The sequence below is a fragment of the Theropithecus gelada genome, chromosome 7b (assembly GCF_003255815.1).
Source record: "Theropithecus gelada isolate Dixy chromosome 7b, Tgel_1.0, whole genome shotgun sequence".
NCBI lineage: Eukaryota > Metazoa > Chordata > Mammalia > Primates > Cercopithecidae > Theropithecus > Theropithecus gelada.
Genome location: NC_037675.1, coordinates 35,771,633 through 35,789,003, shown reverse-complemented (window position 1 = coordinate 35,789,003; position 17,371 = coordinate 35,771,633). Strand labels below are relative to the sequence as shown.

General features: G+C 42.2%; 1 protein-coding gene and 1 pseudogene across 3 annotated transcripts in view; both read left to right on the top strand.

Annotated features, from left to right (window-relative positions):
• The window catches only part of BAZ1A (bromodomain adjacent to zinc finger domain 1A), a 129,423-nt gene extending 125,886 nt beyond the window's left edge, over nt 1-3,537 (top strand). For both annotated transcript variants that reach the window (XM_025392486.1, XM_025392485.1), the window contains 2 exons: nt 1,219-1,306; nt 2,553-3,537. In XM_025392486.1, coding sequence (XP_025248271.1) covers nt 1,219-1,306; nt 2,553-2,749 — 285 coding nt within the window. In that variant the 3' untranslated portion in view covers nt 2,750-3,537. The remainder of the gene's footprint in view (nt 1-1,218; nt 1,307-2,552) is intronic.
• A 9,589-nt stretch (nt 3,538-13,126) lies between these two features.
• On the top strand, nt 13,127-13,745 carry LOC112629285 (annotated as a pseudogene). Its single transcript, XR_003120564.1, has one exon. The product of XR_003120564.1 is annotated as a 60S ribosomal protein L12 pseudogene (transcript).
• The last annotated feature ends 3,626 nt before the right edge of the window (nt 13,746-17,371 follow it).

The window sequence follows — 17,371 nt, the reverse complement described above, 5'->3', positions numbered from 1 at the left end:
TAGCCAACATGGTCAAACCTTGACTCTACAAAAAACACACACACACACACACAAAATTAGCTGTGTGTGGTGGTGCATGACTTTAGTCTCAGCTACTTGGGAATCTGAGGCAGGAGGATCACTTGAGCTTGGAAGGTGGAGGTTGCAATGAGCCAAGATACCACCACCACACTCCAGCCTGGGTGACAGGGCAAGACCCTGTCTCCAAAGGAAAAATAAAAAAGATAGGTATTCTTAGGTAACAGTGATGGCGTAATCAAACTGAAGGATATGAGATGGTGTTGTAGTTAGGTTATATATATATGGCAGAATGTGATCTGTTATATAGCAAAGATAGAACAGTGTTATGGTCCTGTAATAGAAGTTACCATGGTATTACAGAAGTAGAGAGGACAGAGATTGATTTGAGTATTTCAGAGGGACAAAATAATAATTAGAACGCTTTTTAAGGAGAACTATTTGGAACGGGTCATTGAAGAAAGATAGAATTTCAACAGTAAGAAATGGAGTAAGGATGTTTCAGGGAAAAAGGAATATATTATACGGTAGACACCCAGAAATGAGAATATGGTGAATGGTGGATGGTTTGAATGAGGCTGGGTTAGAAAGTCTCAGACACACAAATGTATTATAAAGGGCCTCACTCACCAGTGTGAGGTAAAGGTTTCTGAATGAAGAAGTGACATCATCAGAATTCTACTTTGAGATTTCTAGAGCAAGAATGAGAAGGATTAATTACTATTGAATAGCATAAAAAAATTAAATCTTAGTTTGACTCATTTTGCCTGGGTAATTTTTGTCCTAAATTACTTAAATGCAGTAATGCGCATTGAAAAATTTTTTTTTCTTTTGGTCACAGGCGACAATGGTGTGTGTGTGTGTGTGTATGTATATATATATACATACACACACACAGATATATAGAAAGAGATCTATAGACATACTTATATAGACATGTGTGTGTATATATATCTATATATCTACATAGAAGGGAGAGAGCCATGAGCAAGATCATTTTTTCATTTCACAATAAATTGTTAACATTTTTAATGATATCACATAGGCTTCTACAATATGGTATTTATTGAAAATATATTACGTGATTTTAGCAGACCACTAGTATTCAGAGGTTAATATTGAGTTGCTTTTTTAGTTATTTGAACACTTCTTTCCAGTTAAGTTTTCTGTGTGGAGAGAGATATTTGAATTATTTTACAGGTCCCAGACTACTATGACATCATCAAAAAGCCCATTGCCTTAAATATAATTCGTGAAAAAGTGAATAAATGTGAATATAAAATAGCATGTAAGTAATTTGTTTTTCTTTGATATTTATTTTTCTAAGGCATTCTGTTATAGCATCTTTGATACTTATTTTTGTTTAAAGAGGTAGAGGCTGTTTTTCTCTTATTAAAAGGATGTGTCTTGATGCAGTTGTGTAGATGGCATCCCATGAGGTTCCACAAGTACTTATTAGTGTATGTGGGGATGAAAGGTGGATTAGGATCAAGTAAGTTAAAGATATTTTATAGATCTGATCTTACTCAAAGAAGTTCTTTATAATCACATAATGTATATGATCACATAATTGGATAGTTTCAATAAAACAATTTTTAAGTATTTACAGTTAAACAGTTTTAAGCCTCAGTTCTGCTACCTTGTTTCAGAATCTTTTTTCTTTTCTTCTTTTTTTTTTTTTTTTTTTTTTTGAGACAGGTCTCACTCTGTTGCCCAGGCTGGAGTGCAGAGGCAAAATTTTGGTTCACTGCAGCCTTGAGCCCACAGACTCAAGCTGTCCTCCCACCTCAGCTTCCCAAGTAGCTGGGACCTCAGGTGCAGGCCACCATGCCTCTCCTTTTTTTTTTTTTTGAGATGGAGTCTTGCTCTGTGGCCCAGGCTGGAGTGCAGTGGCGCAGTCTAGGCTCACTGCAACCTCTGCCTCCCAGGTTCAAGTGATTCTTCTGCCTCAGTCTCCCGAGTAGCTGGGATTACAGATGCCTGCCACCACGCCTGGCTATTTTTGTATTTTTAGTAGAGATGGGGTTTTACCATGTTGGCCAGGCTGTTGTCGAACTCCTGGACCTCAGGTGATCTGTCTGCCTCGGCCTCCCAAAGTGCTGGGATTACAGGCATGAGCCACTGTGCCTGGCATGCCTGGCTAATTTTTTGTAGAGATGCAGTTTCACTGTCTTGCCCAGGCTGGTCTCGAACTCCTGACCTCAAATGATCCTCCCGCCTCGGCCTCCCAAAGTCCTGGGATTACAGGCTTGAACCACCACAACTGGCTAATTTTTCTGTTTTTTGTAGAGATGGGGTTTTGCTATATTGCCCAGGATGGTCTTGAACTCCTGAGCTCAAGTGATCCTCCTGCCTCAGCCTCCCAAGTGCTGGGATTACAGATGTGAGCCACCATGCCTAGCCAGAGTCTTCTCTTTCTAAAGAAAAAAGTGGGCTTCCATTTTATTAAGATTTCCAGATATGATACAATAATTATATTTATTGCAATTTATGTAGTTTCATTCTAATCTTTTTTGCTCTCTTTCCCTTTCTAGCTGAGTTTATTGATGATATTGAGTTAATGTTTTCGAACTGCTTTGAATACAACCCTCGTAACACAAGTGAGGCAAAAGCTGGAACTAGACTTCAAGCATTTTTTCATATTCAGGCTCAAAAGCTTGGACTCCACATCACACCCAGTAATGTGGACCAAGTTAGCACACCACCGGCTGCGAAAAAGTCACGAATCTAAGTTTGTCCTTCTAAAGGATATATTTGAAGAAAAACAAATTGTTCATGAAAATGGAACATTAAATCATGCTCTAAAGCAGACATATATGTATAAAGCAATAACAGCTGATCGACCACATGAAAGTGTGGCCTGCACTGTATTCTCAGTTTTAATATTAAGCACTCAGGAGAATGTAGGAAAGATGTCCTTTGCTACAGTTTTGTTCAGTATCTAGTAAGTTTGATAGATGTATTGGATACAGTACTGGTTTACAGAGGTTGTTGTACATTTTTGAGATCATTCATGTGTCCAGAGATCTTGGAAAATATTTTTTCACCCATGACTTATTTTGTTATTGATGATTTTTTGTAAAGTTGTGGTATTAAGGGAGAGTTATCTACATGGATGAGTCTTCTGCTATAGCACAGTTTAGAAAAGGTGTTTATGTCTTAATTGTTTAATGAGTACATTCTTTCAACACTATACATGAATGAATCCAATCTCATATCCTTGAAGTGCTGTACCAGTGCTGGCTGCAGGTATTAAGTCCAAGTTTGTTAACGAGATATTTATTTAGTATTGAAAGTAATTTGTGAATTTGTTTTGTATTTATAAAATTTGTACCTGGAAAATGTTCCTTAATGTTTTAAACCTTTTACTGTGTTTTTATTCCTCTAACTTCCTTGATGATCAATCAAAAAAAGTAACACCCTCCCTTTTCCCTGACAGTTCTTTCAGCTTTACAGAACTGTATTATAAGTTTCTATGTACAACTTTTTAACTGTACAAATAAAATAACATTTTTTCAAGAAATCTGGAATTCTGTAATCTTTACAATCAGATTCGGACTTTTGCACGTGATACAAACAGACCATAGGAACCAACGTTTTGTTGTACCTGAGTCTCTATAGCAGTAATTTGCTGCTTTTTCTGCCCAAACCCTTGAGGAGTCAGATCCAGCTCATCAAAAACAGTAACATGATGTGCATGGATTCTCATTAAAAAGAGGAGGAGAGAAAGTTTGGAATACACTTAAGTAGTTGAGAAACACTCTGGAAACTGAAGTTTTTATGCATATATACACATAAAAGGAGATATTTCTTAGGTATGGAAGACATACAGGGGGCTTCAGTTTTGTAGCCTACTTTTCCTTTTGAGGATGCAAAAGGCAGGTGTCTTCCCTATTCTCTAGGACTTTTTGGTAGGCGGGAGAGAGAACCTTCCCTCTGTTTCCTTAAAATCCTGAAGATACTGCATTATTATTTAATTAATTTACGTGGAAGTGTATCCATCTTTCTCATGTAGTTTGAGATTATCAGTTTTCTAGATTCTTCACATGAATATATCTACAACTGTAACTTTTGGTATATTTGTATAATTTTATATGCCATAATTAAATTTCTTAGAAAAGTTTACTTAATAGCATTTAAATATCAAGACAATTCTGAAAATACAATTACATTTTAATAGTAAATTATCTGATTACTTAATCTTCATTTTTTTTAAATAAAATTTTAATTTTTTTAGAATAGAGACAAGGTCTTGCTGTGTTGCCCAGACTAGTCTTGAACTCCTGAGCTCAAAGTGATCTGCCTGCCTTGAACTCCCAAAGTGCTGGGATTTACAGGTGTGAGCCACTGTGCCCGGTCAGTATTCTTCATTTTTTAATGTTAATAACAAGCAATTTTTATGTTAGCTTTTCTTCTACACAATTAACACTAAGGAACTATTTCTGACCAACTATGAAATTATTCAATCTGCAAGTCAGTCATAAAATTTACAATTTATTTACCATTTCTCAGACTGAGTTAAAATAAGACATTACCTTAATTTTTTCTTTTTTTTTCTTTCTTTTGTTTTTTTTTTTCTTTGAGATGGGGTCTTGGCTGCGTTGCCCAGGCTGGAGTGCAGTGGCATGATCTTGGCTCACTGCAACCTCCACCTCCTGGGTTCAAGTGATTCTCCTGCCTCAGCCTCCCGAGTGGCTGGGATTACAGCCATGTGCCACCACATCCAGCTAATTTTTTGTATTTTTAGTAGAGACAGGGTTTCACCATATTGACCAGGCTGATCTCGAACTCCTGACCTCAAGTGATCCACCGGCCTCGGCCTCCCAAAGTGCTGGATTAGAGGCATGAGCCACTGCACCTCGTCTCAACTTATTTGTAAAATTCTTTTCCCCATCACCTACAATGGGATTTATCTTGTCCTGCATGATCTGACACTGTTCTGCAGGCCTCATCTATCACCTTGCACCATATCACCTATGTATTAGTTCCTGCACACTGGACTCTATTGTTTCTGGATATTGGGACTCTTGTAAGACTATGCCCTCTGACTTGCTGTGCTTTCTGCGTGAAATGTCTTTCTACCTCCACTTCACCAGGAGGAAGCAAATAACCTAAAAACCTGTTGGCCGGGCACGGTGGCTCAAGCCTGTAATCCCAGCACTTTGGGAGGCCGAGACGGGCGGATCACGAGGTCAGGAGATCGAGACCATCCTGGCTAACCCGGTGAAACCCCGTCTCTAGTAAAAAAATACAAAAAAAAAAAAATAGCCGAGCGAGGTGGCGGGCGTCTGTAGTCCCAGCTACTCGGGAGGCTGAGGCAGGAGAATGGCGTAAACCCGGGAGGCGGAGCTTGCAGTGAGCCGAGATCCGGCCACTGCACTCCAGGCTGGGCGACAGAGCCAGACTCCCTCTCAAAAAAAAAAAAAAAAAAAAAAAAAAAACCTGTTAAAAACACCCAGAAGAGAGTTTCTGTTTGAGATGATGAACAGTCCTGGAAATGGATAGTGATGATAGCTGCACAACAATGTATACTTAATGCCAACGAATTGTACACTTTAAGATGATTAAATCACACCTGTAATCCCAGCACTTTGGGAGGCTGAGGCAGGCAAATCGCTTCAGCCCAGGAGTTTGAGATCAGCCTGGGCTATATGGCAAAACCCTGTCTCTGCAAAAAATTAGCCCAGTGTGGTGCACACCTGTGGTCCCAGCTATGCAGGAGGCAGAGGTGGGAGAATTGCTTGAGCCTGGGAGGCTGAAGCTACAGTGAGCCGTGATAGTGCCACTGTACCCCAGCCTGGGCAACAGAGCAAGACCCTATCTCAAAAAAAATTTTAAAAAAGATAATTACAGTGGTAAATGTATTGATTTATTTATGAAACAGGGTCTTACTCTGTTGCCCAGGCTGGAGTGCAGTGGCTCAATTATAGCTCACTACAGCCTCAAAACTCCTGAGCTCAAACAATCTTCCTGCCTCAGTCTCCCCAGTAACTAGGACTAAAGTGCATGCCACCATGCCCAGCTAATTTTAAAATTTTTTGTAGAGATGAAATCTTGCTATGTTGCCCAGACTGCTCTTGAACTCCTGCCTTCAAGCTGTCCTCCCACCTCAGTCTTCCAAAGTTCTGGGAGTATAGGCACGAATCACCATACCCAGCCTAAATTAAATTTTTTTTTTTTTAATTGAGACAAAGTTTCGTTCTTGTCCCCCAGGCTGGAGTGCAATGGCGCGGTCTCGGCTCACTGCAACCTCCGCCTCCCAGGTTCAAGCAGTTCTTGCCTCAGCCTCCCAAGTAGCTGGGATTACAGGCGCCCGCCACCATGCCCAGCTAATTTTTGTATTTTTAGTAGACACATGATTTCACCATGTTGGCCAGGCTGGTCTCAAACTCCTGACCTCAGCTGATCTGCCCGCCTCAGCCCCACAAAGTGCTGGGGTTACAGGCATGAGTCACCGTGCCCAGCCTAAATTGTTTAAATACCTAGAAATGCTAAGTAAAATACTACAAGCATCTTATCTGATTAAATTCATAGCTAAGTGCACTTGAGAGACAAACTATTCTAGTAGTCACATGAGCTGAAGCCGATGCTCTCCTGGTTGTGGAGTGGCAGGTGCCACACCCCATTAAGGGGAGTTCGATAGTCTCAACATTCCAGGGACTTAGGTTTTAAAACCTGTGTGGAGACAGGAGATAGGCCCTGGGACTCACTCATACCAGGATTGAACTGAAAACCCACATAAAACTGGAACCCACGTAGGAGTATACCTTTATTGAAAATGTGTGCTGGAAAAAAATCTGCCAATATGTAGTCCAAAAACCTAGGAGAAAATCTGCTTTAAAAAGTGGTCCTGGCTACTCTGGGCTCACTGCAAATAAAAAAAAAAAAAAAAACGTGGTCCCAGGTCAGGGTGCGGTGGCTCACGCCTGTAATCCCAGCACTAGGAGGCCAAGGCAGGCAGATCACCTGAGGTCAGGAGTTCAAGACCAGCCTGGCCAACATGGCGAAACCCCATCTCTTATTATACAGAATTAGCCAGGTGTGGTGGCACATGCCTGTGTAATCCCAGCTACTTGAACCCAGGAGGCAGAGGTTGCAGTGAGCCGAAATCACACCACGCCACTCCAGCCTGGGTGACAGAGCAAGACTCCATCTCAAAAAAAAATTTAAGTAAGTGGTCTTTAGACAGACTTCCACTTCTGGTAAGACAAAGTAGGCATCTTCTCTCCTATTCCTCCCACTCAGTATAACTAAAAACCCTGGACGTTCTATATAAAACAAAAATAAGACTGAAAGGTGACAATAAGTCAAACTGACTAAAGGACCTTGGGACCAGAGGAAAGACAGTGGTAAGTTCCCTAAGTTTTCTTTTTGACTCATATATCAGACTTGATGCTAAAGAAGGGGCAACTTAAAAAAGCCAAGTGGCACAGACAAAGTGTAAAGCCACAACAAAAGCCTCGCTAGCCAAAGACCTAGGACAGGGGCAGCCTAAGAAGACAGAAAACCTAGACAAAAACCACTATCCCAGCCACACACCACAAAAAAAAAAAAAAAAAAAAAAAAAACTGGCCCTACCCATATCCACACCAACAAAGAACAAGCAGGGAGTCTACCACTTCCATCCTCAGAAGCATAAAATGAGGCAGTACAGTGCACCCACTGGGGTGGTATCAGAGAAGGAACAAGAAAGGCCAAGTAAGGAACCAGGCCTTTCATCCCTGCTGGCAGAAATGAGACACTCCCAATCCCTCCCAGTGTCAGTACAGACCGTCTGGAGGGCTGATTCTCACAACTGCCCACCAACAGCAAGGATCACCCCCTTTCTGGTGTCAAGGAGGCTGACAGGAGAACTTGGACTTCTACTTGTATCTGGCAGTCACAAGGAAGCAACCCGGCTTTCTTTGCCAGAATGCTGTCAGAGCAAGCCAGGTAAAACTAGGTTTAAATAAGATATAGTCTCATCATGGGCTGGGCATGGTGGCTCATGAGTGTAATCCCAGCACTTTGGGAGGCCAAAGTGGGCCAAACCCAGGAGTTCGAGACCAGCCTGGGCAATATGGTAAAACCCTGTCTCTACAAAAAATACAAAAATTAGCTGGGCATGCTGGCACACGCCTGTGATCCCAGCTACTCGGGAGGCTGAGGTAGGAGAATCGCTTGAGCATGGGAGGTGGGGGTTGCAGTGAGCCAAGAGCAAGCCACTGCACTCCAGCCTGAATGACAGATTGAGACCCAGACATTTTCATATTTTTCATGTTGTTATAGACTATTTTTATGTTTTTGCAACAAAAAATAAAAGGCTCATAACAATATAAAAATGTCTGCATTTCAATAAAAAATCATTCATACCTGGCATAAACCCGGGAGGCGGAGCTTGCAGTGAGCTGAGATCCGGCCACTGCACTCCAGCCTGGGTGACAGAGCAAGACTCTGTCTCAAAAAAAAAAAATCATTCATACCAAGAACTGAATGAAAAAAAAATGCCAACACCAAAATGACATGTTAGAATAATTTGACAAAGATTTTAAAGCAGCCATGATGAAAATGTTTCAATGAGCAATTATGAACATCCCTGAAACAAATAAAGTAGCTTCAGTGTACTAGTTTCCTATTGCTGCCATGACAAATCACCACAAATTCACCAGCTTAATGCAGATTTGTTAGCTGTAGGTCAGAAGTCTGACATGGGTCCTAACTGGGCTAAATCAGTTTGTCCACAAGGCTGTTACTTTCTAGAGACCCTAAGGGAGAATCTATTTCCTCACTCCTTCCAGCTCCTACCCACGTTCCTTGGCATGTGGCCCTCTTCCTCCATCTTCAAAGCCAGCAACATTACATCTCTGTGCCTTTCTGTCGCATCTTCCTCTAACCACAAGCAGGAAAGGTTCTCTATTTTAAGGACCCATGTAATTAGATTGCACCCACCAGGCAATCCAAGCTAATCTCCCTGTTCAAATCCTCAAGCACATTTTTAAAGTTTCTTTTGCCACACAGAGTAACATATTCGCAGTTCCAGGGATTATGACATGGACATCTTTGGAGGGCCATTCTGCCTACCGCACTCAGCAAAGAAATGCAAAGTCTCAGAATACAGAAGATATGAAGAAGAACCAAATGGAAAATTTAGGGCACAATAACCAAAAAAAAAAAAAAAACAACTCAGTGGATGGACTCAACAGGAGAATGGAGGAGAGAGAGGAAAGAAGCAGTAAACTAGAAAGTGGAACAATACATATTACCCAATCTGAGCAACAGAACAAACAAATTGTACAAAATTGAACAGGACCTTAGGGAACTATAACAAAGAAAACTAACATTCATGTCATCAGAGCTGCCGAAGGAGAGGAGAAAAAAGGTGGGACTAAAAAAGCCCTCAAAGAAATGACTCAAAATTCCCCAAGAGACAACCCACAGATTCAAGAAGCTGAGCAAACTCTGAAAAGGATAAACCCAAAGAAATCCATGCCAAGACATTATAATTAATTTTCTGAAAACTAAAGACAAAAAAATCTTGAAAATAGCCAGCATAAAATAAGTGACATTCTACCTATAAGAGGAAATCAATCAGAACACAGTAGAAAATGGTGGGAGAAAGAAATGACACAGTATTTTTCAGGAACAAACTGTTCAAGTTTTGTTCAAGAACAAAACTGTCGGCCAGGTGCGGTGGCTCATGCCTGTAATCCCAGCACTTTAGGAGACCGAGGCGGGTGGATCACTTGAGGTCAGGAGTTCAAGACCAGCCTGGCCAACATGGTGAAACCCCATCTCTACTCAAACTACAAAAATTAGCCGAGCATGGTGGCATGCACCTGTAATCCCAGCTACTCAGGAGGCTGAGACAGGAGAATCACTTGAACGCAGAGGCAGAGGTTGCAGTGAGCCGAGATTACACTATTGCACTCCAGCCTGGGCAACAAGAGTGAGACTCTTTCTCCAAAAAGAAAAGAAAAAAAAAAGGCCAGGCGCGGGGGTTCCCGCCTGTAATCCCAGCACTTTGGGAGGCCGAAGTGAGCGGATCACAAGGTCAGGAGATCGAGACCATCCTGGCTAACATGGTGAAAACCTGTCTCTACTAAAAATACAAAAATTAGCCGGGAGTGGTGGCGGGCACCTCTAGTCCCAGCTATTCGGGAGGCTGAGGCAGGAAAATGGCGTGAACCCGGGAAGCGGAGGTTGCAGTGAGCCGAGATCATGCCACTGCACTCCAACCCGGGCCACAGAGCGAGACTGTCTCAAAAAACAAAAATAAATTTATTTATTTATTTATTTTTTTATTTTATTTTTTTTTTTTTTTGAGACGGAGTCTCGCTCTGCCGCCCAGGCTGGAGTGCAGTGGCCGGATCTCAGCTCACTGCAAGCTCCGCCTCCCGGGTTCACGCCATTCTCCTGCCTCAGCCTCCCGAGTAGTTGGGACTACAGGCGCCCGCCACCGCGCCCGGCTAGTTTTTTGTATTTTTTTTAGTAGAGACGGGGTTTCACCGTGTTAGCCAGGATGGTCTCGATCTCCTGACCTCGTGATCCGCCCGTCTCGGCCTCCCAAAGTGCTGGGATTACAGGCTTGAGCCACCGCGCCCGGCCTCCAAAAATAAATTTAAAAAAGAAGTTATCTAGGCTGGGTGGAGTGGCTCACACCTCTAATCTCAGCACTTTAGGAGGCTGAGGTAGGAGGATCATTTGAGCTCGGGAGTTCGAGATCAGCCTGGGCAATATGGTGAAACACTGTCTCTACAAAAAATACAAAAATTAGCCAGGAGTGGTGGCTTACGCCTGTGGCCCCAGCTACTTGGGAGGCTGAAGCAGAAGTATCACTTGAACCCAGGAAGTAGTGGTTGCAATAAGCTGAGATCTAGTCATTGCACTCCAACCTGGACACTAGACAGAGACCCTGTCTCAAAAAAAAAAAAAAGAAATTGGCCAAGAACTATGAGTTGTGGGTAGGGAGGGCTGAATAAATAGAGTGCAGAGGATTTTTTTTTTTTTTTTTTTTTTTAATACAGGGTCTCACTCTGTCACCAGGCTGGAATGCAGTGGCACAATCTCAGCTCGCTGCAGCCTCAACCTCCCCAAATTTAAGTGACCCTCCCACCTCAGTCTCCTGCGTAGCTAGGACCACAGGCACACAGCACCATGTCTGGCTAGTTTTTGTATTTTTGGTAGAGATGGGGTTTCACCATGTTACCCAGGCTAGTCTCAAAATCCCCAGCTCAAGCGACCCACCCCCCTCGGCCTCCCAAAGTGCTAGAATTATAGGCGTAAGCAATGATGGCACTCAGCCAAGAATGTTAATCTGAGGTGTGCATGCATTTAGGGCCACAAAACATATGAAGCAAAAGCTGATAGAACTGAAAGGAGAAATAGACAAACCTACAATTACAGATGGAGACTTCAACACTTCCCTCTTAACAATGACTAGAACAACTAGGCAGAAAATCAGCAATGATATAAAAGAACTAAACAATAACATCAACCAGTAACATTTAGGTTTAGAAACACTTCCACCCAACAACAGAACACAATTTCTTTTCAAGTTCCCACAGAACATACACCAAGATAGATCATATCCTGGGCCATAAAAACAAACCTTAAATTTAAAAGAACTGAAATTTTGTAAAATGTAATCTATGGCCACAATGAAATCAAACTAGAAATCAATAATGGAAACATAGCAGGATAATCGCCAAACTAAACAAAATACTTTTGGATAATATGTGGGTCAAAGAGGAGATAAAAAAAAAAAAAGAGAGAGAGAGAGAAAAAAAGAATACAATAAACAGAATGAAAAAATAAATATCTTTTTCCCCAAGCTATACGCTTCTTCCTTAATACTCTTCCTCTATTTCATTTCAGCTTTTTTCACTCTAAAGTCTAAACTAACTAGGTCAGAGTCTTCAAAGTCTTGCATTTGTTTAACTTACTGACTGGCATAATAATACTATCTCAGCATAAACTATGGTAAAGGTTCCACCAGTTCAGGCCATTTTTGACAACTTCTTGGAGGGAAATGGGCAAACCACAAATCAAAAGAACACCTGCATCTGAAAATCCATCCTGTATAATAATAGGAGGCAAGAGATCTGTAACTAAAGCTAGTTAGAAATTGATGGATTCACTATGAACAATTTGGCTACATCTGGTAGAATTACAGAAAGCACGTAGAGTTCACATGTTAGAAATCCTAGCAGATCAAAGACTCTTAGTTTGAACTCTTTCTTAATAGAGCTAAAAATGTATGTCACTCGGCCAGGCATGGTGGCTCACGCCTGTAACTCCAGTACTTTGGGAAGCTGAGGCGGGAGGATCACGAGGTCAGGAGTTCGAGACCAGCCTGGCCAACATGGTGAAACCCGTCTCTACTAAAAATACAAAAATTAGCTGGGCATGGTGGTACGCACCTGTAATCCCAGGAGGCTGAGACAGGAGAATTGCTTGAACCCGGGAGGCGGAGGTTGCAGGGAGTCGAGATCGCGCCACTGTACTCCAACCTGGGTGACAGAGCAAGACCCTGTCTTTAAAAAAAAAAAAAAAAAAAAAGTGAAGACCATGGGAAAGGCGCAGTATCTATGCTGGAGTGCAGTGTTCCTCACGGCACAGTCCCTTAGTGCTTCCCTTGGCTAGGGGAGGGAGTTCCCTGACTCCTTGTGCTTCCAGGGTAAGGCGACACCCTACTCTGCTTTGGCTCGCCCTCTGGGGGCTGCACCCACTGTCCAACCAGTCCCAGTGAGATGAATCAGATACCTCAGGTGGAAATGCAGAAATCACCCATCTTCCGCAACGATCTCGCTGGGAGCTGCAGACCGCAGCTGTTCCTATTTGGCCATCTTGCCAGCAATCTCCTTAAGAAACTCACTCAAAACTGTACAACTACATGGAAACTGAACAACTTGCTCCTGAATGACTACTGCGTAAACAACTAAATTAAGGCAGAAATAAATAAGTTCTTTGAAACCAATGAGAACAAAGACACAATGTACCAGAATCTCTGGGACACATCTAAAGCAATGTTTACAGGGAAATTTATAGCATTAAATGCCCACAAGAGAAAGCAGGAAAGATCTGAAATCGACACCCTAACATCACAATTAAAAGAACTAGACAGCTCTCAGCTTTTGGCTCAGAGGAGGCCAAGGTGCAACTTTCTTCGGTCGTCCCGAATCCGCGTTCATCCGACACCAGCTGCCTCCACCATGCCGCCGAAGTTCGACCCCAGTGAGATCAAAGTCGTATACCTGAGGTGCACCAGAGGCGAAGTCAGTGCCACTTCTGCCCTGGCCCCCAAGATCGGCCCTCTGGGTCTGTCTCCAAAAAAGGATGGTGATGACATTGCCAAGGCAACGGGTGACTGGAAGGGCCTAAGGATTACAGTGAAACTGACCATTCAGAACAGACAGTCCCAGATTGAAGTGGTGCCTTCTGCCTCTGCCCTGATCATCAAAGCTCTCAATGAACAACCAAGAGACAGAAAGAAACAGAAGAACATTAAACACAGTGGTAATATCACTTATGATGAGACTGTCAACATTGCTCGACAGATGTGGCACCGATCCTTAGCCAGAGAACTCTCTGGAACCATTAAAGAGATCCTGGGGACTGCCCAGTCCGTGGGCTGTAATGCTGATGGCCGCCACCCTCATGACATCATAGATGACATCAACAGTGGTGCTATGGAATGCGCAGCCAGTTAAGCACAAAGGAAAATACTTCAACAAAGGATCATTTGACAACTGGTGAAAAAAAAAGAACTAGAGAAGCAAGAGCAAACAAATTCAAAAGCTAGAAAAGCTAGCAGAAGACAAGAAATAACTAAGATCAGGCCGGGCGCGGTGGCTCAAGCCTGTAATCCCAGCACTTTGGGAGGCCGAGACGGGCGGATCACGAGGTCAGGAGATCGAGACCATCCTGGCTAACACGGTGAAACCCCGTCTCTACTAAAAAATACAAAAAACTAGCCGGGCGAGGTGGCGGGCGCCTGTAGTCCCAGCTACTCCGGAGGCTGAGGCAGGAGAATGGCGTGAACCCGGGAGGCGGAGCTTGCAGTGAGCTGAGATCTGGCCACTGCACTCTAGCCTGGGTGACAGAGCAAGACTCCGGCTCAAAAAAAAAAAAAAAAAAAAAAAAAAAAGAAATAACTAAGATCAGAGCAGAACTGAAAGAGATAGAGACATGAAAAACCCTCCAAAAAAATCAATGAATCCAGGAGCTGATTTTTTGAACAGATCAACAAAATAGATAGACCGCTAGCCAGACTAATAAAGAAGAAAAGAGAGAATAATCAAATAGATGCAATAAAAAATGATAAAGGGGATATCACCACTGATCCCACAGAAATACAAACTACCATCAGAGAATACTATAAACACCTCTACGTGAATAAACTAGAAAATCTAGAAGAAATGGATAAATTCCTGGACACATACACCCTCCCAAGTCTAAACAAAGAAGTTGTTGAATCCCTGAATAGACCAACAACAAGTTCTGAAATTGAGGCAGTAGCTAATAGTGTACCAACCAAAAAAAGTCCAGGGCCAGATGGATTCACAGCCGAATTCTACCAGAGGTACAAAGAGGAGCTGGTACCATTCCTTCTGAAACTATTCCAAACAATAGAAAAAGAGGGAATCCTCTCTAACTCATTTTATGAGGCCAGCATCATCCTGATACCAAAGCCTGGCACAGACACAATAAAAAAAGAAAATTTCATGCCAATATCCCTGATGAACATCGATGTGAAAATCCTCAATAAAATCCTGGCAAGCCGAATCCAGCAGCACATCAAAAAGCTTATCCAGCATGATCAAGGTGGCATCATCCCTGGGATGTAAGGCAACTTCAGCAGTCTCAGGATACAAAATCAATGTGCAAAAATCACAAGCATTCCTATACACCAATAATAAACAGAGAGCCAAATCATGAGTGAACTCTCATTCACAATTGCTACAAAGAGAAAAAAATACCCAGGAATACAACTTACAAGGGGGAGAACTACAAACCACTACTCAAGGAAATAAGAGAGGACACAAACAAATGGAAAAACATTTCATGCTCATGGATAGGAAGAATTGATGTTGTGAAAATGGCCATACTGCCACAAGTAATTTATAGATTCAATGCTATCCCCATCAAGCTACCACTGACTTTCTTCACAGAATTAGAAAAAACTACTTTAAATCTCATATGGAACCGAAAAAAAGAGACTGCATAGCCATGACAATCCTAAGCAAAAAGAACAAAGCTAGAGGCATCACGCTACCTGACTTCAAACTATATTACAAGACTACAGTAACCCAAATAGCATGGTACTGGTACCAAAACAGATATATAGACCAAGGGAACAGAACAGAGGCCTCAGAAATAACACCACACATCTACAACCATCTGATCTTTGACAAACCTGACAAAAACAGCACTGGGGAAAGGATTCCCTACTTAATAAATGGTGCTGGGAAAACTGGCTAGCCATATGCAGAAAACTGAAACTGGACCCCTTCCTTACACCTTATACAAAAATTAACTCAAGATGGATTAAAGTCTTAAACGTAAGACCTAAAGGCACGGTGGCTCACACCTGTAATCGCAGCACTTTGGGAGGCTGAGGCGGGTGGATCACGAGGTCAGGAGTTAGAGACCAGTCTGGCCAACACAGTGAAACCCTGTCTCTACTAAAAATACACAAAAAATTAGCCGGGTGTGGTGGTGTGCACCTGTAATCCCAGCTACTCAGGAGGCTGAGGCAGGAGAATCGCGTGAATCTGGGAGGTGGAGGTTGCAGTAAGCCAAGATCATGCCACTGCACTCCAGCCTGGGCGACAGAACAAGACTCCATCTCAAAAAAAAAAAAAAAAAAAAGACCTAAAAGCATAAAAACCCTAGTAAAAAAACCTAGGCAATAGCATTCAGGACACAGGAATGGGCAAAGACTTCATGACTAAAACACCAAAAGCAATGGCAACAAAAGCCAAAATTGACAAATGGAATCTAATTAAACTAAAGGGCTTCCACACAGCAAAAGAAACTATCATCAGAGTGAACAGGCAACCTACAGAATGGAAGAAAATTTTTGCAATCTATCCATCTGACAAAGGGTTAATATTCAGACTCTATGAAGAAGTTAGCCAAATTTACAAGAAAAAAAATCAAACAACCCCATCAAAAAGTGGGCAAAGGATACGGACAGACACTTCTCAAAAGAAGACATGTATGCAGTCAACAAACATGAAAAAAAGTTCCTCATCACTGGTCATTAGAGAAATGCAAATCAAAACCACAATGTGATACCATCTCACGCCAGTTAGAATGGCAATCATTAAAAAGTCAGGAAACAACAGATGCTGGAGAGGATGTGGAGAAATAACGAACACTTTTACTATGTTGGTGGGAGTGTAAATTGGTTCAACCATTGTGGAAGATGGTGTGGCGATTCCTCAAGGATCTAGAACAAGAAATACCATTTGACCCAGCGATCCCATTACTGGGTATATACCCAAAGGATTATAAATCATTCCAGTATAAAGTCACATGCACACATATGTTTATTGCAGCACTATTCACAATAGCAAAGATTGGAATCAACCCAAATGCCCATCAATTATAGACTGGATAAAGAAAATGTGGCACATACACACCATGGAATACTATGCAGTCATAAAAAAGGATGAGTTCATGTCCTTTGCAGGGACATGGATGAATCTGGAAACCATCATTCTCAGCAAACTAACGCAAGAGCAGAAAACCAAATACTGCATGTTCTCACTCAGAAGTGGAAGTTGAACAATAAGAACACATGAACACAGGGAGGGGAACATCACACACCGGAGCCTGTTGTGGGGTGGGGGGCTAGGGGAGGGATAGCATTAGGAGAAATACCTAGCGTAGATGACGGGCTGATGGGTGCAGCAAACCACCATGGCACGTGTATACCTATGTAACAAACCTGCACGTTCTGCACACATACCCCAGAACTTAAAGTATAATAAAAATAAAAGTATGTCACTCCACCTCCCAAATTCAGAAGAAGCTCTTAGTCTCTCTAAATGTGTATGTCGCTTTGAAGGGAGAAATTCAAAAGCCATAATCTTTTTCCTTTTTTGCAGTGGTTCTTTTGATTTTCTTATTTTTTTAATTGACTAATACAAATTATATGTATATATTACATGATGTATTGAAATGTGTATACAGGGCTGGGTGCAGTGGCTTACACCTGTAATCCCAGCGCTTAGGGAGGCCAAGGTGGGCAGATCACTTGAGGTAAGGAGTTCGAGACTAGCCTGGGCAACTTGGTGAAACCCCATCTCTACTAAAAATATACAAAAGTTAGGCCAGGTTTGGTGGCTCAGGCCTGTAATCCTAGCAC